General features: G+C 43.2%; 1 protein-coding gene across 2 annotated transcripts in view; it reads right to left on the bottom strand.

Moving 5' to 3' along the window:
* Window positions 1-24140, bottom strand: part of RAB31 (RAB31, member RAS oncogene family) — an 85376-nt gene that overhangs the window by 13463 nt on the left and 47773 nt on the right. The window contains exons 4-5 of one of the 2 annotated variants that reach the window (XM_055417209.2): window positions 18336-18407; window positions 17319-17425 (exon numbers count right to left, since the gene is read on the bottom strand). In XM_055417209.2, coding sequence (XP_055273184.1) covers window positions 17319-17425; window positions 18336-18407 — 179 coding nt within the window. The remainder of the gene's footprint in view (window positions 1-17318; window positions 17426-18335; window positions 18408-24140) is intronic. The other variant, XM_055417210.2, reaches the window with a different exon arrangement.

The following is a 24140-nucleotide window of genomic DNA, read 5'->3' as shown; positions in this document are numbered from 1 at the left end:
CAATCAGGACCATTGTTTGCTTTGGGGAGGCTTCCCTGGTGGCTCAGATGATAAGAGATCGCCCTGCAATGCAGGAGACCCAGGTTCGATCCCAGGGTCAGGAAGATCCCCTGGAGAAGGGCATGGCAACACACTCCAGTATTCTTGCCTGGAGAATCCCATGGCCAGAGGAGCCTGGCGGGCTACAGGCCATGGAGTCGCAAAGAATTGGACATGACTAAGTGAGCGCACACACAGGAATCCTAACAGGGCCGGGCTCCTACAAGGCAATCAGTCAGCACCTGAATGGCAGGGTGACCGTCACCGCAAGTGGCCCTCAACAGAGAGGAGAACTCAGGGAGAGGGTCCAAGCAGACTTCAGGGGAAGTATGGGGAGTGTGGACAGGGAGGGGGCGAAGATTCACCCAGCCAGGAGGGAGACTTAGGGCTGAAAAACACACAAGAGGGGGCATCTCCCCCAGCCCCAAGCTCTAACAGTCCTCAGAGGTCACACTGCAGGGAGGTCCACGCACTGCCATTCAGGCAGAGGCCACAGGTTCTGGGAGGCACCCCACGGGGGAGGAGGGCGGGAACCCACATTCCTGTGGCTGCAGACTTCTCCACAGGCCGGGCTGCCCAACGAGGGTCCTTGTTTTGTTGTTGGCGGGTGTAACCCGGCAACGCAGCAGCTGACTCATTCCAGGCTCGGGCTATTTAATTCCCTGTGAGCCTCCTCCACGGATGGTAGGGGGAGAGGGGGGAAGGGACCCCAAGAAGGCACTCCGGGGGCCCCGCCTGTGAGGAGGGGAGTCCAGTCCGCAGGCTGGGGCAGACCAGCACTCCACCCTCGGGTGCCATTCCTGACAGCAGGGAGCGATGACCTCCATGGGCCTTCTGTGCAGAAGTGCAATGCTCTGGCCTTGAACTCTCGTTCATAATGTGTGAACAGCACTCACGTCAGAAAGGCAACCCAGCCTGCTGCTCACGGGAGTGAGATTTTCTCCTTCAGCGGCCAGCCTCTTCACGGCTCCCTTGCTCAGGTCTCAGTCCCCTTTGCTGCCAGATGGCATGAACGCGTTTCCGTTTTAAATATAAGTTGATATCATAAAGTGCTCAAAACAGTACCTGGCACATAGATAAGACAGACCAAAGTTTCCAGAATAAATCTTTACAAAGATGGTACCACTTTCTTAGCAAACGTCCCAAAGATTGAGGAAATGAATCAAGTGGAGGAAACAGGCAAACAGAAGGTTCAAAGTACCTCCGAGCCCGAGGAGGTTTATCTGACTCATGCCCTTTGTTTAATCGCCCAGAAAGGTTTCCAGGCAAGGCGTCACTACTCCACAGAACAGGGAACACAGGCTACAGCATTAAATACATTTGCTGGTGTTGTTCAGTCGCTCAGTCGTGTCCAACTCTTTTCGAACCTATGGGCTGCAGCATGCCAGACCTCGCTGTCCATCACTAACTCCTGGAGCCTGCTCAAACTCATGTCCATTGAATCGGTGAAGCCATCTAACCATCTTAGCCTCTTTTGTCTCCTTCTCCTGCTGCCCTCAATCTTTCCCAGCATCAGGGTCTTTTCCAGTGAGTCAGTTTTTCGCATCAGGTGGCCAAAATATTGGATACACTAACTTTGGCCACCTCATGTGAAGAGTTGAGTCATTGGAAAAGACCCTGATGCTGGGAGGGATTGGAGGCAGGAGGAGAAGGGGACAACAGAGGATGAGATGGCTGGATGGCATCACTGACTCAATGTATGTGAGTTTGGGTGAACTCCAGGAGTGGGTGATGGACAGGGAGGCCTGGCGTGCTGCAATTCATGGGGTCACAAAGAATCGGACATGACTGAGCGACTGAACTGAACGGAACTTTCATAAATCACTCCAAGAGTAAAATTACATCATAAAGTTCTTTCTCCATGAGGAAAATCTGACATTAATTCAGAGTAACTTTTATTCGAGATGGAACACAACTTTTTATAAGCCACAGATACTTCTTTTTCTATGAAATTCTTGTGCTTGTTCTCTGCACACTTTGGTTTGGATTGTTTGGATTTTTCTTATTTATTTGTAAGTGCTCTTTGCATATTAGGGAACCTAGCCTTTTGTAATATATTTTCTGCATTTCTTTCAACTTACCATTTGTATTTAGATGTTGTCTATAGCATTTTTGCCATACAGAAGTTTTATATAATCAGACTTACTGATCATTTTCTTCTATGTCTTCTGAGTTTTGTATCATTATTAAATAGTTCATTCCAAGGTTATTTTTAAAGATTCAACTGCTTTCTCTAACTTTTATGGTTTTGTTACTTTGCACTTAAATCCTTGATCCATTTTGAATTTATTTTCTCTCATTTTTTCCTAATTATCCCTAAACCATGTACTTAACTATCCCCTTTTTTGCACTTATTTAAATATCACCTTTATTGTATACTAAATATCCCTACATGTTTTACCCTATGTCTTAGATTCTGTGGTCTGCTCATTGATTTTCTGTCCATTTCTGTGACATGCTATATAAAAAATATTATTAATATTTTATATTAAAATATATTTTAATATATGCTGAGATCAGTCCTTCCAATACTATTTTTGCCTCTTTATCTTTCTAGGTGAATTTTAGGATCGTTTTGTAAAACCCTTTCTAAAATGTTACTTTAAATTATTTGAGGTAATTTACCTGGAATCTCAGTGAATTCATGATTTAATTTAGAACAAACTGACATTTCTACAATACTACTCAGTTTTCCTATCCAAGGAAAAAGCACCTTTTTTTATCCTACCTAGAACTGTAACATTTATCTATATAGGTCTAGCTCAATTCTTGCTAAATTCATTCCTAGGAATTAACAATATTTCAAATTTTAAAAATGACACACACAGAAAAAAAAGTCTATTACTCAGATTTACACTGCTATTTTAAGAGGGTTTCACTTCAACTTGATTTCCTAATTGATTATTGTATATAAGTAAAGGATAGTTCTTCAATAGATAATCTTAGTTTTCCTAATCCTGCTTGCAATGAAAGAAATGTACACGAAAATGAGGATCACTTTATTCACACATCAGACTGGTCAAGATGAAATGATTACTATCTGCAGTGTTAGTGTGTGGAGAGAGAGGCAGGCTCAAACTCTGCAGGCAGGGTCACCATGTGATTCCAAAGAGTTCGTGGGTAATTGCAGAACAACCCAACCACATCTTCTAAGACGTTTTCAGGTGTCTTAGAGAAAGTGCACAAAAGTCTCCATTCTCCCAGAAGAGTAAACACATATGTTAAAAAACAAAACACTTTGATGAAAAAAACAAAGAAGCGAAATGACAAACATTCAAGGTTTCTGCTCTTCTCCTGTCTCATGACAATAGTCACAAAGCTTCTCTAGATGTCTTCAGAGGATGCCACCAGGCATCTTGAGGGGCATCAGTGTCAGGTGTGTTCCACAGACCTCCGATCCCATGATAATTCAGGGCTTATTAGAAATGAAGACCCCTGTGTCCAGACCTACTGAACCAGAATGTTTAGTGGGCTCATCTTAGAAACGGGCATTGTAGCAACCTCTGAATATCTTCTTACACTTTTGATAGCTTGAGAACAACTCTTGTAGAAGGTAGACTGTAAGATACTGAGTTTGATACTTGTGCAGTCTATGCAATTCATAATCCCACACTATGAAGTCCAGAGTTCAGATATCTATATTAAGATGAAGACTATATACCCAGGACAATAAAGTATACATTTATCAGACATCATTTTACAAGTGATAAAAAAATAATGGCCTCTTGAGCTATTACCAAAGAGCTAGTGGTTCTGAAGAAGGAATTCATAGGGCCTGGACTCCATCTGAGGCCTGTTCATGATGATCATGCTCAGCCACCTTTCCAATGGACTCTGAACTCTGTGTTTAGTGCCTATGAAAATGACAACAGAAGGATAAGACCCCCTCCAGACAGGGGAACCTTGAAGATCGTATCTAGGTTACTCATCTTCTAGGAGAAAACATACACTAATCACCCCTTCCTCCAGACAGGCCATAAATTTTTCTGTATCTATCGGAGTGTAACCTTGGGCTTATTGATTATTGGCTAACTGACTGTTTGAGCACATGAGCACATAGCACGTGAATGATGGGGTTACTGGGGTTGTATTTTCCTTGGTTTAGGTAAGTCTCAAGGAATTTGGAGTGGTGGGTTCAGACACATACACATGGGGTATAAAAGATTTTCACAAATGTTGGTCGGGGTCCTTGGCTAAAAGGAGACTCTGCCTTGGGCCCGCCGGTGTAATAAACTGCACTTCACTATCTGTGTTGTCCTTCTGAGTGAGTTTGTTTCCTGGAACGTGTGGCTACAACAGTTCTGGTGTGTTCTAGTGTGGACATCAAATTTCTAAAATACCATACCAGCATTGAGCAAACATTTGATATTCTGCCAACCACCTGGGATAAGACAGCTACCATTTCACTGAAAAATATCTGCCCTGTAAGTTTACTCTCTCCTCCAACCATAGCCCCTTTCCAAGGTCAAGCTTACACCACCGACTCAGCTGGCCATGAGGACACAACACAGCACCCTGAGTGGGAGAGGTTGTTGACTGCTGGCATTACTTTTTGCCAAAACTGCCCACACGTTTAAGGCATTCTAGCCAAAAGCAATGGAAATCTCAACATCCCATCAAGACCCAGCAGAGGCAGGTTGCAGGCTGTTTGCAAAGGCTGTCATGTGCCCTGAAGTGGTCTCCATCTCCCCAGCTCCCTCGAGCAGCCACTGAAATGAACAATCAAGGCTTACTATGCTCCTGCCAGCTCGTACTTTATCTAAATATCCAAGATATTTGTGTAACACCCAGAGAGGCAACCATTTTAGCAATTAAGTGAAGCTGCAAAATCTCTGTTCAACATGCCAGTACTTTTAGATTCTCGGATTGGCTTATCTGTAAGGTGGAACAAAAACTTAAATGAACTTTAAAAAAAAAAAGAATTACTACCTTTGCAATAAATATCTGATTGGACAATAACTCTTTATAACGATTCTAAGCACTTACAGTTAAAGCACTTGGCATGTGTACCCTGGGAAGGATTTCTGCTCCCAGGGGACCAAGCCTGCTTGTTAATATGTGTCTGTAAATGCTCTCCACCAGGCCACATTCCTGGTGTCAAGTTCAAACAAGCAGTGTCAGGTTCCTGTCACAGATTTAGATGGACTGTTTTCTCATGGAAATGCCACAATTTGAATTGAATGAGGATTGAGCAGAAAACACAGGGTCTCAAGGGGGGGTCCTGGCCATTTGCTCCGCCTCCTATCCTCCTAACACACCTTCTCCAGACAGAAACATAGGCTAGTCCCAAGGGGCCAGAGAAACCACTGGGAAAGGTCGTTAACTTGAAATTCTCTATCAAATCGGTTACCATTTATTTTCTCTCAGTGATTCAGAAATCACTGTTTCTCCTGGATCCTATTTTTACTTCTTAAGAGATGAACAAAACATGAACATAGGCTCTGGGACAGATGCTGTTGTTCAGTTGCTAAGTCGTGTCCAACTCTTCGTGACCCCATGGACTGTAGCACGCCAGGCTTCCCTGTCCTTTACTATCTCCCGGAGTTTACTCAAACTCATGTCCATCAAGTCGATGATGCCACCCAACCATCTCATCCTGTCATCCCCTTCTCCTCCTGCCCTCAATCTTCCAGCATCAGGGTCTTATTTCAATGAGTTCGTTCTTCCCATCAGGTGGCCGGAGTATTGGAGCTTCACCTTCAGCATCAGTCCTTCTAATCAATATTGAGGGTGGATTTCCTTTAGGATTAACTGGTTTGATCTCCTTGCAATCCAAGGGACTCTAAAGCCTTCTCCAGCATCACAGTTCAAAAGCATCAATTCTTCGGTGCTCAGCCTTCTTCATGGTACAACTCTCATATCCGTACACGATTGCTGAAAAAACCATAGTTTTGACTAGATGGACCTTAGTCGGCAAAGTGATGTCTGGGACAGATACCTGGGTTTGAAGCTGGGCCCCCACCTTCTCAGCCACAGGACCCGGATAAGTCCCTCAATCTGCGTCTCTGTTTCCTTACTGGTAAGTTGGGAGGACGATGGTGACTCTCACAGGCAGGGCTGTGAAGATTAAGACAAACTACTCCAAACAGTCTCTGGCACACAGTAAGCATTCAGTTCAGGTTGACAGTAATGACTCAGTCCACTATCAAAGTGAACAGTACTTAAGTAAATATTGTGCCATTTGAAAGTAACCACTGACATGGCTATAATTCTTCACAGAAGTTACATTTTGAACTCTGAAAGGTCTGGGCAATATGTTAAGTGAAAGATGAAAGACTAGTATATTCTAAGAAAATCTCCAGGAAAAAAAGCTTGTCCCTCTGCTTAATTGTGTGCTTAGTGGCTGACTTTTTAAAAATCTCTCCCCTACCCCCTAAAGAAGGTTAGAAGGAGTCCTGTGGTTTTGGATTAGAGTCAGAGGCATCAATATAAATTTATGTTTATCTCAATATAGATATAAATGAATGATTATAGAAATATAGATACATGTAAGTGTATACTCCAGTTAGCATCCATACACATATTTCCTAGCTCTGTTTACCTAGACTCAAGGACATTCCAGTAGCAATGAGCACAGTCATCCCAGATCTTGGTTTCTAAATACCCTTTTCCAGTAGAAGCAACAAGAGCTACTTGGAGAAATGGCTGAGTCTAGAGCTGTAGCCTAAAACTTACAAGATGAGTCTGGAACATCTTGTGCCAAAAAGTAAGGAAGTACTCAAGAACCAAAATGACGGGAATTTGTTAAAGGAACACAGAAGCAACAGAAAGGGCTCCCAGTGGCCAAAGTTGGAGCAACTTGAGCAACAAGGTAAGTAATACCATATTGCACTATAGCTTAAACTTATAAATATCTGTGAGTCCACACTGATACAGATAAATGACTAAATACAAAAATCAGGGAGGGGAGACAAATTTCACCTGCAGAAGAATTACAAATAACATATCAGGACTCCTCCCTCAAGGAGGTGGGGCACAATCCCCACCCTCAAGTGTGGGCTGTGCCTAGGGACCGCCTTCCAAAGAGCAGGGGAGGGTGACTTTACAGCCACCACCTCGGCCAGGAGGTCAAGGTCCACTTTACCAGGGATGTTATCATGTTGATAACACAAATCCTTGCTTAACTGGTAATAAAGTCACGAAAAGAATACTTCAATTCTGTGGTCTTCTTCCCCTAAACACATGCCCGCCCCCTAGTCCAATCACGAGAAACACAGCAGACAGACTCCAAAGGAGAGACAGTTCTCCAAACTATCTGACCAGTACTAAAAACTGTCAAGGTCATCAAAAACAAAGTCTGAGAACCTGTCCCAGCTCAAAGATCTTAAAGAGACCTGGCAACTGGATGTGATACGGTGCTCTGGATGGGATCCCAGAATAAAAAAGGGATATGAGGGGGGAGGAGTGAAATCTCAGTAATGTATGGATTTAATTATAAATTATCAATACAATCAATAAAGTTAATAAAAGTATCAGAAACGAAGAATCAATAACTAAGGAATATAGGTGTGAAAAGAAGAGAAGTGAAAAGCAAAGGAGAAAAGGAAAGATATACCCATTTGAATGCAGAGTTCCAAAGAATAGCAAGGAGAGATAAGAAAGCCTTCCTCAGCAATCAATGCAAAGAAATAGAGGAAAACAATAGAATGGGAATGACTAGCAATCTCTTCAAGAAAAGTAGAAATACCAAGAGAACATTTCATGCAAAGATGGGCTCAATAAACACAGGAATGGTATGGACCTAACAGAAACAGAAGATATTAAGAAGAGGTGGCAAGAATACAAGGAAGAATTCTACAAAAAAGATCTTCACGTCCCAGATAATCACGATGGCGTGATCACTCACCTAGAGCCAGACATCCTGGAATGTGAAGTTAAGTGGGCCTTAGGAAGCATCACTATGAACAAAGCAAGTAGAGGCGATGGAATTCCAGTTGAGCTATTTCAGATCCTGAAAGATGATGCTGTGCAAGTGCTGCACTCAACATGCCAGCAAATTTGGAAAACTCAGCAGTGGCCACAGGACTGGAAAAGGTCAGTTTTCATTCCAATCCCAAAGAAAGGCAATGCCAAAGAATGCTCAAACTACTGCACAATTGCACTCATCTCACACACTAGTAATGCTCAAAATTCTCCAAGCCATGCTTCAGCAATACGTGAACTGTGAAATTCCAGATGTTCAAGCTGGATTTAGAAAAGGCAGAGGAACCAGTGATCAAATGGCCAACATCTGCTGAATCATCGAAAAAGCAATAGAGTTCCAGAAAAACATCTACTTCTGCTTTATTGACTATACCAAAGCCTTTGACTGTGTGGATCACAATAAACTGTGGAAAATTCTGAAAGAGATGGGAATATCAGACCACCTGACCTGCCTCTTGAGTGCAGGTCAGGAAGCAACAGTTAGAACTGGACATGGAACAACAGATTGGTTCCAAATCAGGAAAGGAGTATGTCAAGGATGTATATTGTCACCCTGCTTATTTAACTTATATGCAGAGTACATCATGAGAAATGCTGGGCTGGAAGAAGCATAAGCTGGAAGCAAGATTGCCGGGAGAAATATCAATAACCTCAGATATGCAGATGACACCACCTTTACGGAAGAAAGTGAAGAAGTACTAAAGAGCCTCTTGATGAAAGTGAAAGAGGAAAGTGAAAAAGTTGGCTTAAAGCTCAACATTCAGAAAACAAAGATCATGGCATCCAGTCCCATCACTTCATGGCAAATAGATGGGGACAGTGGAAACAGTAAAAAATAAAGACTTTATTTTTGGGGGCTCCAAAACCACTGCAGATGGTGACTGTAGCCATGAAACTAAAAGACGCTTGCTCCTTGGAAGGAAAGTTATGACCAACCTAGACAGCATATTAAAAAGCAGAGACATTACTTTGCCCACAAAGGTCTGTCTAGTCAAGCCTATGGTTTTTCTGGTAGTTATGTATGGATGTGAGAGTTGGACTATAAAGAAAGCTGAGGCTGAAGAATTGATGCTTTTGAACTGTGGTATTGGAGAAGACTCTTGAGAGTCCCTTGGACTGCAAGGAGATCCAACCAGTCCATCCGAAAGGAGTGTTCATTGGAAGGACTGATGTTGAAGCTGAAACTCCAATACTTTGGCCATCTGATGAGAAGAGCTAACTGATTTGAAAAGACTCTGATGCTGGGAAAGATTGAAGGCAGGAGGAGAAGGGAATGACAGAGGATGAGATGGTTGGATGGCATCACTAAATCAATGGACATGAGTTTAGGTAAACTCTGAGAGTTGGTGATAGACAGGGAGGCCTGGCATGCTGTGGTCCTTGGGGTCAAGAGTCTAACATGACTGAGCGACTGAACTGAACTGATGGGTTGCTCAGTTGTGACAAATGTACCACAGTAATGACTGTAAGATGTTAAAAGTAGGGGAAACAGGGCTTCCCTGGTGGCACAGTGGATAAGAATCCACCTGCCAATGCAGGGGACACTGGTTTGAGCCCTGGTCTGGGAAGATCCCACATGCTGTGGGGCAACTAAGCCTCTGTGCCACAACTACTGAGCCTGTGATCTGCAACAAGAGAAGCCATTGCATTGAGAAGCCCTTGCACAGCACCTGGAGAATAACCCCTGCTCTCTACAACTAGAGAAAGTCCACATGCAGCAAGGAAGATCCAGTGCAGTCATAAACAAATAAACAAATATATTTTTTACATAGGGAAAACTAGATGTGGGGTATATGAGAACTTCATACTAACTTTGCAACTTTTCTATAAATATAAGATTATTCTAAAATAAAGTTTATTTAGGCTTCCCTGGTGACTCAGATGGTAAAGAATCTACCTGCAACGGGCAGACCAGGGTTTGATCCTTGGATCAGGAAGATCTCCTGAAGACAAGTTAATCACAACCCACTCCAGTATTCTTGCCTGGAGAACTCCATGGACGGGGGAGCCTGGCAGGATACAGTCCAGGGGGTGGCAAAGAGTCAGACACAACTGAACACACACACACTACTAAGTTTAAAATTAGCTATAAAAATAAACACTCTCCAGTACACACATGTAGATTTGGGCCCCAGCTCTCTCCTAATCTCCAGCAGACCGGAACACACAAATCCACAGTCATACCACACACTCTCAAGAAACCTTCCCTGTGGCCAACAAGTATCGGTTACAGAGATTCCAGACCATTCTTGGACCGTTCCAGGTCCATTCTTGGACCTACAGAGAGGTCCAAGACCATTTATCAAGACTCACGATAAGGCTGTGATAATTAAATCAGAGGAGTATAGGTGTGACGATGACCAAGCAGGCTGGTGAAACAGAACCGAGAGCCCTAGAAACAGACCTGTGCACCAGGGCGCATGACACAGGACTGAGATGGAGACACTGCAGAGGGGAGAGAACAAACTCTACAACCAGCAGTGCTGAGACACCTGGACGTCTACGTAGGAGAACCTAGGCAGCATATACAAAATCAAGGCCAAGTGACTTAAGGACAGATGGGAAAACAAAACTGCAAAGCTTTTCAGATATAATCAACACAGGGAGTATCTTCTTGATCTTAGGGGTGGGGAAAGATTTCTTAAATGACTCATCCTCCCTCCACCCTCCATGCCAAAAAAGGTATAAAGGAAAAAAATTGATTAATTCTCTTAGGTAGGAATTATAGACTTCTGATGATGTAAAAATATAAAGACAGTGAAAATATAAGACATAAATTTGAAGAAGATATTTCAGCATATACTATCGAAGATAGAGAGCAGATAGATAGATAGACAAATGTTGTTCAGTCGCTCACTCGTGTCTGACTCTTTGCGACCCCATGGACTGTAGCCCCCCAGGCTCCTCTGTCCATGGGATTCTCCAGACAAGAAAACGGAAGTGGGTTGCCATTCCCTTCTCCAGGGGATCTTCCCAACCCAGGAATGGAACCCACGTCTTCTGATTGGTGGGTAGATTCTTTACCACTGAGCCACCACATGCTATGAACAAGTAAGATTAAGGTAAACATCCCAACATAAAAGAATGGCAAAGACCTGAACAGGCTCCTCACACCAGGAGAAATCTCAATGGCCAATAAATGAAAACGTGCCGACTTGGCTGGTAACTAAGGAAAAGCAAACTGAAATTCTTATCAGCTCTCTCCCCTCGCCCTGTCGCCCTACAGGGCAGAAAGCACCAGGTGTCTCCTGCATAGCCTGTGTCCCCTTCGGAGAACCCTGGTGTCACCTCGGTAAAACTCAGCTCATGACTCAGCAATTAGGCTCTCACACACTCGAGCCTAAAGGAATGCTTACACTTGGCACTAAGAGATGTGCAAGAATATTCAAGAAGCACTGTTCATAGTAACAACAAGCCAGAAATCATGCAAATACCCACCACTGCAGGATGGGGAGATAAGCTGTGTTACACTCAGGTCAAACAGAACTGTGTGCTGGAAACGGGCAAAGGACAATTAACTTTCGTCAGGAATCTCCCAGGGTGAGAAACAAGACATTATCTAAGACACATAGGTTATTTCATTTGTGCAAAGTTCAAAAGCAGGCAAGCCTGAGCCTATTGTTGAGAAAGGCAAACACGGGTGGCAAAGGACAAGGGACGAAAGCGACAGCTATCGCAGAAGTCAGCAGCAGAGACTTGTGCGGGGAGAGAAGGGGATGTGATTGGAGAGGGAGGTGCACTCGCAGGTTCAGAGCTGTTCATTTAGTTCTTTAAAATTCATATGATTCTTTAAGATACACGCAAACATTTTATAGACTCTTCATTAAGTTGTTGCTGTTGTTCAGTCTCTAAGTCGTGCTGGACTCGGCAACCCCACGGACTGCAGCACGCCAGGCTTCCATGTCCTTCACTATCTCCTGGAGTTTGTTCAAACTCGTGTCCATTGAGTTGGTGATGCCATCCAACCATCTCCTCCTCTGCCACCCACTCCTCCTGTCTCTTCATTAAGAGTGCTTTATAACTGAAATGGAAAGCAATACCGGATCGTTGTCTGGGGAGGACAATCATCAGTTCCTTCCTCCTGCTTGGATGAGGGATGCAGGCTCAGCCCCGACACAACACAGAAAACTGTGCATCTCAGAGCTCAGAGCACACACTGTAACAGGGCAGACTCTACTCCTCCTTATCTCACGGAAGGAAAATGCTGGGTGCGTTGATTTCAGTCACTCATTTCAGTTCAGTTCAGTCGCTCAGTTGTGTCTGACTCTTTGCAACCCCATGAACTGCAACATGCCAGGCCTCCCTGTCCATCACCAACTCCCGGAGTTCACTCAAACCCATGTCCATCGAGTCGGTGATGCCATCCAACCATCTCATCCTCTGTCGTCCCCTTCTCCTCCTGCCTTCAATCTTTCCCAGCAACAGGATCTTTTCAAATGAGTCAGCTCTTCACATCAGATGACCAAAGTATTAGAGTTTCAGCTTCAACATCAGTCCTTCCAATGAACACTCCTTTCAGATGGACTGGTTGGATCTCCTTGCAGTCCAAGGGACTCTCAAGTCTTCTCCAACACCACAGTTCAAAAGCATCAATTCTTCAGTGCTCAGTTTTCTTTAAAGTCCAACTTTCACATCCATACATGACCACTGGAAAAACCATAGCCTTGACTAGACGGACCTTTACTTGTTTGTTTATATTGCACCTCGAGGCTTGTGGGATCTTAGTTCCTTGACTAGGGATTGAACCTGGGGCATTGAAAATTCAGAGTCTTAACTAATGGACTGCCAGGGAATTCCCTGGGTGGGTTTTAAAACTTGCAGCATATTTCCATATCTTGTACAGTAGTGGTTTTTGACATTCACTGGCTTTTGTGCTTTTTGGTATTTGGAATAAATTGGATTTTCATCACCCAACATCTAAAGTTTTATCATTTGGTCTGTATAAGTTTAAAGAAATACTTAGACCATTTTTGGCCCACTGTGAAGACTGGAATGGGCTTTAAAGTCACATGTAAGAAGTGAAAGCAATTTGTGTATTCTTAGTCAAAAATATGTATTTCCAAATATATTTCTCCTCTGTTAAAGCCCTTGACTTTCTCCCCAAACTTGAAACCACTGGTGCCTGGTGACTTCTGATGGGGCTGGTGTGTGTTTCGGGCAGCTGCACAGTGGGGCTGAGCCTGCACCATCCAGCCCCCAGCCCAGGCCCTCGGTCTGGCTGTTACACAGGAAACTGCAGGAACCTTAGTGGGCCCCATGCCTGCCCTGATGCTGGCAGGTAAGCTCCCCGGCTTTAGTTATTGGTGACTCCATGAAGATCTAGGTTGAGAAGAAGCTGAGGCCACAGAGGCTCAGGAGAAGACAGAGTCATGATGGATGGACGATGGAGCCCCAGGTATGAGAGACACAAGCAGGCGGCAGGACCCCAGGGGTTTGCCACCCCGGCCACGCACATCAACCCAAACACTCCACACACTTGTAAGCCGTTTACAGACTGTCCAAGTACCACCCCCATCTTCTCCCCATTCCCAAGTGCAGACCTGTCAAAGGCTCTCCCATGTGCCCGCCTCTGTCCACTGTCTTCCCTTCCCGGAATCGCCTCCTTCTCAGCTCCTCCCGAACAGCCCAGTGTGTGACACATGGCATCCACAAGCCTTCCCCAGCACCTCCGGGACTGTGGGCTTTCCTGTTCCCGAATCCCTCTGTCCTCCCTGCACCCGAACATGGAACGTTATTAACAGTTTTTATTGCTCACTAGGCACCTTCCCGCTCTCCCACCCTGTGGCCCTCTTGGCTCCCCAAAGGAAAGAGCTCTAAGGAGACACTTTCTTCCCTTTCCTTGTACTTCTCATAGTGCCTTCAGTGGGCTGAGTCAAGTCAGGGAGTTAATCCCATTTCAATTCCGGGTTACTTTCAAACTATGCCAGGCATAGCTTGGCACAAGGATTAAGAGGCTTACACAACCAACCAAAGTCTGTTAGGTGAGCCTGGTTCCCCCATACACACACACAAACACACACCCCAAATCTATACACGCTCCTTCTCCAACTGCCAGTGAAAACCAAACTGTAGTCTCTGGCAATTACAGAAGAAGCCAAGTACTTTAGATTAAAGTAAAAGAAGGTCAAGCTCTAAATAAGGTCTCGAGTGTACATGCTTGGCTAATGCCCCAGAAAAGTCGTACCAGCAGGCGGAATCCGGAGCAGCTGGACTGGCTGACCAAGAACTCGACTCTATTGCCATGGACAGGAATCAACAGCAGGTGCCCGCTAGGTTCACAGGCCTATCACTTACCAGACTATTTCTGTCTAGAGGGAGAAAGTTTATCCTTTGAGCAAGGACCAGTCCACCAGGCTTCCCCCTCCAGGTTTTCCTAAATGGGAGTTTTTATATGGTTCCCCTGTTGTTCTGTACAGCATGTGTGTGTGGGGGTGCACAGGGAGTGGTTAAACTCATTCTTTGGCTCAGTGTGTTTACAAAGCTTTAGTTCATCATATACAACATATATAATATGCATGCATGTATGTGTACATATACATAGCCACACACACCACTGATTAAGATTTACTTAATTTTTTTTAATCTAAATCCAGTTTTTGTGAACTGAAATTTTTACTGGAGTAGCTGTGGATTCACACGTAGTTATAAGAAATAATACCAAGAGTCTATGTACGAGTTGCCCTGTTTTCCCAAATGGCACCATTTTGCAAAACTATAAGATCACCCAGAATCCTGACACCCACACTCCATCTCGTTTAGATTCCCCTGGTTTTACTGGTGCTCCTGTGTGTGAATTAAGTTCTACACAGTTTTATCACCCGTGTGGGTTTGTGTGTCCCCCCCGCACAGAGAGGTGACAGTTCTAGCATCACAAGGATGTCCATGCTGCCCTTCCTCCCCCAGCCCCCCATGCATCATCCTGACCATGACCACTAACCCCTCTCTGTTTCAAAAATGGCTTCACTCCCCAAACATTATACAAGTGGAATCATACACCATGAAACCTCAGTACTGGCTTTACTCACTCAGCTGTATTTCCCTGCAGGTTCATCCAGGTGGCTTGCATCTGTTCTGTTTCTTTACATTGCTGAGTAGTATTCCACAGTGTGACACGCCTGCTGTGTCCACTGAAGGACAGCCGGACTGATTCTGCCACTAACAAGGCTTCTATGAACACTCATGTGCTGGTTTTCTGTGAACCCACGTTTTCATTTCTCTGGGATAAATGTCCAAAGAGTGTGATTGCTAAACACACAATAATTTCATGCTTGGTTTTAAAAGGAATTGCCCAACTGTCTTCCAGAGTTTTATATTCATGTAAATCACGTACCAATTACATCCTCTTCATCAGCCACAAATGCTGTGTCATGATGTGGGGCAATCCTTCTACGGCAATTTAGAAACAGATAAGAGCGTCAGGCCAGGATCTTTCTAGAGGCAAAAATGGAACAAACCAAATACCAGAGCTAAAGGCACCTCTCTTTTTTCACTATGTGGATACCAGTGAAAACTGAAAGTGTTAGTCACTTAGTCAAGTCCAACTGTCTCCGACCCCATGGACTATAACCCACCAGGCTCCTCTGTCAATGGAATTCTGCAGACAAGAATACTGGATCGGATTGCCTTGTCCTCCTCCAGGGGATCTTCCCAACCCAGGGATCGAATCCGAGTCTCTTGAATTGCAGGGGGATTCTTTACTGTCTGAGCCATGAGTATCTTGCAACAGATTCCACTCTTTCCTGAAATTAATTTCAACTGGGTTTCAATTCCCTGTAATCAAGAGTCCTAATTCCATTCACGTTTAAATCATTTTCTGCTTAAACTGTCACCCATCAGTTTTCCCACGATCTTCAAGGCTTAGTTCACTGAAAGTCACACCTTTACCACAATCCGTGGTGTCGGCTGACAGCAGAGACTTTCTCTCATCAGAGCCCACCTCCATCTGCCCACCCCACCTCCTTCCAACAACAGAAGTGAAAGCCATTAGGCTGGAATTCTAGATGATCAGGCTGTCTCAGGATTACAGTAAAGAAAGCAGAAACCTAAACTAAGTATAGATAGTTTAAAGATTTGTACCTTGAAAAACTTACAATTAAGCGGTGCTTATGGGTGTGATTACAAACCAACCTGATGCAATGTGATATAAAGCTTTTGAAATCCCAAAGAAACAGAGCAACCTGGCAGAGACTACCTTCAGGGTTTCCACAAGGTCTGTTTTCATCATTCATCACGCTTTGGTTTCATCATGTTTGGATTAGCAAAACCTGAAGCGTGGGTCGTGGTCTCTATGAAAATCAAGTACTCGCATTGCTGAGAATTAAATTAACCAGGGGAGGGAGACAATGCAAATTCACTGTTTCCTTTTTTATTTCAGTTTTATTTAGTAAAAACAGTAATAAGCATATCAGACTAGATAAAGCCACCATCACAGCTCTCTCTGCGTAGTCCGGGTTCCCACAAACCTTCCTCCAGCAGAAGTAGTTCAATATCCAAATAACGTAATTTTAAACTACAGCCTTGACTTAACACGAGTAGGACGAAGCTACAGGACTGAAACAATGTTGTTCATGATTTTTCAGAAAAGAAAAAACACATGTGTATATACACACATACACACGCACACGCTTTAGGGTCCTGTTTTCTATCTGCTCCTTACTCACAATGACTGCCCAGAAACAGCCAAGGCAGACACTCCACTCTCTCTGGAGGAAGCCCAAGCGTTCACACATGAGGCACCAAATTCAGATCTTGGAACAAAACAGTGAGCTCATACTGACCCGGCCACATCCTTTAAATTAAAGTCTAGAAAGAAAACGAACAGGACGTTATGGAAACTGAAGAATTCTAACACCCATATGAAGATGTTACTAAAATGGTAATGGCGGTAACAATGACAAAAACAACAGAAAAGGTAACAATAAACTATAATAAGGGAATTCCCTGGTGGGCCACAGGTTAGGACCGGATGCTTCCACTGCCAGGCCCAGGTTCCACCCCTGGTTGGGGAATTAAGATCCTGCAAGCCTCTTGGTGAGGCCAAGTAAAATAAATAAATTAATTTATTTAAAAAAATAATGAAACCATTTAGCCCAAAGACATGTAGAGTCAGGAGTGTAACTGTGCTCTATATAGGAGACTTGATGGTAATTTTCATGAGTGAGTGCTCCCTCATATTTGCGTTTCCCAATTATTTCCCCTCAATTCCACTCTGCTTGAATAAATAACACCTTGACGACCACAAGTGGATGACATGGGTTACAGAACAGACTTAACCATATGTGTACGACAGCGTTTCAGGCACAGACATTCAGGGTGGAGGACATGGACCCCACACACATCTTTTAAATTCCTCTCACCTGATGTCCGAGAGATCGCACTTGTTCCCAGCGATGGCCATCACGATGTTTTCTGGACCATGTTCTTTCAGCTCTTTCACCCATTTCTTCAACGTATGAAATGAATCCTAAACCAAAAGTGTAGTCAACCTTGGGAAAGACCCATCACCGTAATATCTCAACCACATAGAAATACAAACCAAATATAATCCATTGAAGAAAAATATTTTCAGGGGGCACACATACACAGATGAACATACAACCCCAATCTTGGCACAAAATTTAGTATTAACTAAGTTTTACTTACATAGGCTGTAAAAGGTTCCTTTTCTAAAACATAAACTTGATGAAGTTAAGATAATCATGTTAGTCATTTCCTTCTACTAATAACATTAATTTTAAATTACAGCCTTGCCTTAACATGAATAAGACGAAGCTACAGGACTGAAACAATGTTGTTCATGATTTATCAGAAAAGAAAAAATATATATATATATATATCTTTGATTTTTTTGCAAAAGAGTTGGACATGACTTAGTGACTAAACAACAATAACCAAAGATGCAAAACTGAAAAATACTTTTCCTTTTCTTAAAAAAGTGAACATTCTGGTGAACAGTATTAGTAGGCATGACCTTACCCCTACGAACAGACAATCAATTTTAAAAATGAATGATGACTGTTGTTTAATTTAGCAAATAGATTTGAAAGGCTTTGCTACATGTTGTTGTTGTTTTGTCGCTGAGTTGTGTCTGACTCTTTGCGATCCTATGGACTGTGGTCCACCAGGCTCTCCTGTCCATGGTATTCTCCAGGTAAGAATACCTGTGTGGGTTCCCAACTCTTTCTCCACTTGCTACATATAGACAAGATAAACTCAGCATTTAGTGTGCATTCCCAGCAACCACCGTTGCACCACACTATGCAACCTCATCCCAGGCTCTGGGCAGGACTCAAGCAGTGAAGTCCCTGTTTCAGTCCTTCTAGAACAGAGAGAGGCCATAAATGGCACCAAAGTTCTAAAGGGGGCATTCCTACCTGCTTGGTAATGTCGTACACTATAACAGCTGCCGCAGATCCACGATAGTACATGGGGGCCAGTGAATGAAACTGAGGAGCAAGGGACAGTTTTAGGCCAAAGTAAGCATATTTTATGCAATCCCACATTACCATAAAACTATCGTCCTACACCAGCCCCATAGGCTCCCTGGATTCCCCCTCGAGGACTTCCCCAGGACAGTTTTAGGCCAAAGTAAGCATGTTTTACGCAATCCCACATTACCATAAAACTATCGTCCTACACCAGCCCCATAGGCTCCCTGGATTCCCCCTCGAGGACTTCGCCAGGACTCAGATAATACATTTTCCTCCACCACAGCTCGTACCCTTGTGGTTTACAGACCATGGAACTCACTCTTGGGCCCGGCCAAAAGTAAACGTTATTATCAGTGTGGCTGTCCTAGGAATTTTCTTTTCTTTACTGCTCTTTGTTTATCTTATATGATGGACCAGGACAATCTCATTAGGATAATACAACAATAAGATGTCTACTAAGGACACAGATCACACAATCCGGGGCCAGCCTCTAGGGAGGAACACCACAGCTGGGGCACCTCGGCCTCTGCCCTCGGGGCTGGGCAATTCCTGCAAATTCTCAACAAATGGTGAGCGAGATGAGCTTCGCTCCAAACGTGAACAGAGCAATCATCCCTGGTCAGAACCACTGACCCCCCAAGAACCACTTATCCCCAAGTAGGACGGATACTTATCCTGGGGACACACACAGATTTTATGTCTATTTTGAAGAATATACCTTTAAATATATACGAATATATCTGAAGAATACATCACAGAGGGGTTTTGAAAGACAATGAGAAAAAGATAACAGCTCAGTAGAAAAATGAACAAAGGATATAGACAGATGAATCACGGAGGAAGAGTTATGAATTGCCAATAAATATTTTTAAACATGTTCAGTGATAATAAAAGAAATGAAAACAAATGCAATGATGGACTATTTATTAAGTATTAAAAAGTCATCGTAACTGGAGTTGGTGTGGCTTTGGGGAGGGAGGCCCTCACTCATCCACAGGAATGTATTTAAAGATGTGACTACCGAGGGACTTCCCTGGTGGTCCATTGGCTAAGACTTCACCGTCCCAATTCAGGGGGCCCAGATTCGAGTCCTGGTAAGGGAACTACATCCCACATGCCGCAACCAGGGACCCAGCACACCACAACGAAAATCCTACAACCTACAACTAAGACCCAGCACAGCCAAGTAAATGAATAAATAAATAAATATTTAAAGGAGAAAAAAATAAAAAGAACTGCTTACGGAAAGTCAGACAGAGAAAGACAAGTATCTTATGACATCACTTATATGTGGAATCTAAAAAAATAGTACAAATGAACTTCTTTACAAAACATAAACTGACTCACTGACAAAGAAAACAAATTTATGGTTACCAAAGAGGAAAGCTAGGAGGAATAAATTAGGAGTTTTGGATTAACATATACACACCGTGCATGCAGGCTAGGTTGCTTCAGTCATGTCTGACTCTTTGTGACCCTATGGACTGTAGCTTGCCAGGGTCCTCCTGTCTATGTGATTCTCCAGGCGAGAATACTGGAGTGGGTGACCATTTCCTCCTCCAGGGGTTTTTCCCAACTCAGAGATCAAACCCGCATCTCTTGTGTCTCCTGCACTGGCAGATGGATTCTTTACCACTAGTGCCACCTGGGAAGCCCCATACACACTCTGCTATATATAAAACAGTAGATTCAGAGGGATATGTGCTTGCTAAGTCGCTTCAGTCACATCTGACTCTTTGCGACCCTGTGGATCATAGTCTGCCAGGTACCTCTAGGTCCATGGAATTTTCCAGCAAGAATACTGGAGTGGGTTGCCATCTCCTACTCCAGGGGATCTTCCCAACCCAGGGATCAAACCCATGTCTCTTATATGGATTTATATATATGTATAAAAATCACTTTGCTGTACATCTGAAAGTAACATAACATTGTAATCTCCAATATGAAATAAAAACCAAATTTAAAATAATAAAAATAAAAGCAGAGAGAGGCGGGGTGGGGGGAGCAGGGAGGGGAGGAAGGACGGACATTTTCCTGGCAAACAATAAAACCATCATTCATTTACTTCCTGTGCAGTGCTTTTCACTGAACCAACACTGGCCAAGTTCAAATGATCCTATCTGGAAACTGGACGCATGTCTACCCCCGAGGTTCCCCTCGACTGCAGGATGCTAGCACGGCCTCACCAGAGTGTACAAGGAAGCAGGTCCCCGTCCTAGCCTCTGGCCCTCGGGCGAGTCTCCATTCCATGAGAAGCTGCCCTGCACCCGTGTGGTTTTCAGAAGGGGGCACATGTTACATGGAGCTCAGGATGGACACAGGAGTTCCCGGCAGGAGGGCCCTGGCCACTGACCATGACTCACTGAGGACAGAGCTTTCCATCAGCACTGACTACCCAGCTCTGGGCTGTCCTTGTCAGCCCTCAAACATCTATTTTTAATCCATTGTTTGGCAACCCACTCCAGATGCAGAAACCAAAATCAGAATTCCTGCCATAAAGGAGGAAAAAGCCATGTGTTTGCTAGACATTCCTGCTTTGCTAATGGAAAGGAATAAAGTGTTCCTGAAGCCCAATTACATAAAATGCCCATTTTTCCAAAACAGCCTTCATCTAAGAAAAGTCCAGTTAAACACTTGAAGTAGGAGAGGCAGTACCAAACGTACATCTCGAAAATCGAGACACTGGTGAACTCAGACACAAACTGTGGATCTTCTAAAACAGTTCTCAGCAGTAATGCCATGAAGTGAATCTGGAACAGTCACTGGTGTACAGGTCTCATGAATTATTGATTAGAGCTTTCTATATAATGCATTACTTGCTCTTTCCTTCCTCCAAATGGAATCATTTTGAAATAAATCCGGGGGTAAAACCACTTCAACTTTATTGCCGGGGACTTGGGGGTTTTAATGAGCTAAAGTTCAAGTCTCAGTTCTAAAACCCAATAAGGCATTGACAAAAAGGATGTTTGTGGAGGACAGAAAGATACATCACATCTTGCCTACAATGTGTATACTTCCCCCACAAATATAAAACAAAAGCACCACAAACAGCCTCAGTATTCAACATGACATCATTCCATTTCCATGAGGTGGGAATTAAGACTGATAAAACACTTGAGTAAAAGATTCTTCTAGAAACAAAGTGCGCAATCACAGGAAGTTTACAAAACTTATCAAAACGACTCACCTTGAAAGGTTATTTGAAAATCAGCACAATAGAGGCCAATTCGAAATCCCTTCCTCCCTAACTATATCTAGAATGCCACATTAGAGAGTTCAGATAACTTTCAGGTGACATTTAATCGTTTAGAAGCAGCACAGGGCGCTTCGAACAGACAATGTGTTCGCTCAAAAGAAATGACTGTTTATGTTCGAATGTGTGTGTGACTGTGTTGTAATTGCCAGATGTCTACAGGGTGAGGGCAAGGGATTGCCCTTCTCTGAGCGTCTTAGACCCTCAGCTTTCACAGGTGCAAAGTGCCACCCACTTCCAGCAACCAGCAGAGGGATACATGGGCATGGCCTTTCTGGAAAGCATCTGGACAATGTATTTACAAAGGCTTACCTACAAGTCCACTGGCAGAGGAATGGATTAAGAAGATGTGGTATACATATGGGCTGCCCAAGTGGCACTAGTGGTAAAGAATCCACCAGCCAATGCAGGAGACTAAGGGATGAAGGCTCGATTCCTGGGGTACACAATGGAATATTACTCAGCTATTAAAAAAAGAACAAAATAATACCATTTGCAGCAACATGGATGGACCCAGAGATTATCATACGGAGTGAAGTAAGTCAGACACAGAAAGACAAATACCATATGATATCACTTATATGTGGAATCTAAGTTTTTAAAAAGATACAAATGAACTTACTTACAAAACAGACTTACAGATATCAATAACAAACTTACGGTTGCTGCTGCTGCTGCTGCTAAGTCACTTCAGTCGTGTCCGACTCTGTGCGACCCCATAGACCGCAGCCCACCAGGCTCCCCCATCCCCAGGATTCTCCAGGCAAGAACACTGGAGTGGGTTGCCATTTCCTTCTCCAATGTGTGAAAGTGAAAAGTGAAAGTGAAGTCGCTCAGTCGTCTCCGACTAGTAGCGACCCCATGGACTGCAGCCCACCAGGCTCCTCTGTCCATGCGATTTTCTAGGCAAGAGTACTGAAGTGGCTTGCCGTTGCCTTCTCCGTAAGGCTACAAACCACTGAATAAGTCATTTAAAGGGTTGGTTACATGATTTTTCAGTAGACTTTTATGTCTGTTCTATTTTCTAGCAAAACATGCACACTTAAGAAAATCAAAATACTTACTTTTTGTTTTCTGAGTGCCAACACCTACTCTTTTCCCTGGGGGAGGGGGGTGGACATATAGATATATAGTGAAAACACTGGGCTTGAAAAATGAAAACAGGTACTGCAAGAGTACTACTATATATAAAATAGATAACCAACAAGGACCTACTGTATAGCACAGGGAACAGTATTCAGTGTTCTGTGATAAGTAAGTTACATGAGAAAAGAATCCAAAAACGAATGAATATATGTATAACTGAGTCATGCTGCGAAACACCTAAAACTAACACTGCACTGTGAATCAACAACTCCAATAAAGTTAAAATTTAAAAAAAGTCTTGAAACATTCGTACACTTTGACTCAACAGTTTCACTTCTGAAGGGGATGATCAAAGGTGGCCTCAAAGAAACCATCATAGGTTGGTTTATTTATGTTTTTTTGAATTTTTATTTAATAAATGGTACAAAGCACAATGCCAGAAACATTAACAGTTAAAATTTCACCAAATGAAAAAATACTATAGAATAGTTCATTTGTATCTTTACAGTTGTAAAAAGCTACATTAAGTTATTTTACAACTGCCTCAGGCTGCAAAAAGAAAAAAAAAACCCAATGCCATACCTAAGTTATCCCTCTCTCAAAATAATGCCATTTATGTCACGAATCATGAGAACCCCATCAAAAGACGGGAACTGCTTTTCTTAATTCATATATATATATATATATATATATATATATATATATGACTGTATCACTTTGCTATATACCTGAAACAAACTGAACACTGTAAATGAAATATAGTACAATATAAAATAAAAATAAGTAACAGAACTTTGGGGCTTTACACAGAGTTAGAGTTCCTATCAGAGGGATAACAGCACCACAGTCATACTGAACCCTCATGAAGGAGGCACACGAATGACTGGATTACAAGAGTTACAGGAATGAGAGCTGCTCACTTCCCAGAAACTACAGCTCACAGAAAACCAACAAGGGCACGAGATACAGACCATTCACTTATGAATGTGTAAAACTCAAGAAAGTCCACATTATTCCTACAACGTGTTGAAAGTGCTTCAGAATTCACACAATACTAATTTTTTTTTTTTGGTTCTGGTTAAATTATATATACCAGTTTATCACAAATGGTAAAATCTGTAACTCTGTTTTAAACTTTTAACAAAGTTTCAAAAGATTGGTTGGTTTAATAGCTGGAATACTGGATAGCAATTAAACTCAAGTTTCTGAAAAATATTAAACAGCATAGAAGGCAAGATGGCTCAGTATTTCCCAAGGAGGGGTGTCCTGCAGGACACTGTACCCTCGAGGTGCTTTTTGGAAAGGTTTCTTGGCCAAGTAAATTTCAGGAACTGCTACATACTAAAACTTTCGAACCATGTGTTGGAGAAGATTCTTGAGAGTCCCTTGGACAGCAAGGAGATCAAACC

This window comes from Moschus berezovskii, chromosome 28 (genome assembly GCF_049115385.1).
Source record: "Moschus berezovskii isolate FMDL1 chromosome 28, NW_MosBer_1.0, whole genome shotgun sequence".
Lineage (NCBI taxonomy): Eukaryota > Metazoa > Chordata > Mammalia > Artiodactyla > Moschidae > Moschus > Moschus berezovskii.
The sequence above is the reverse complement of the archived record's forward strand: the minus strand, read 5'-3'. Positions and strand labels throughout refer to the sequence as shown.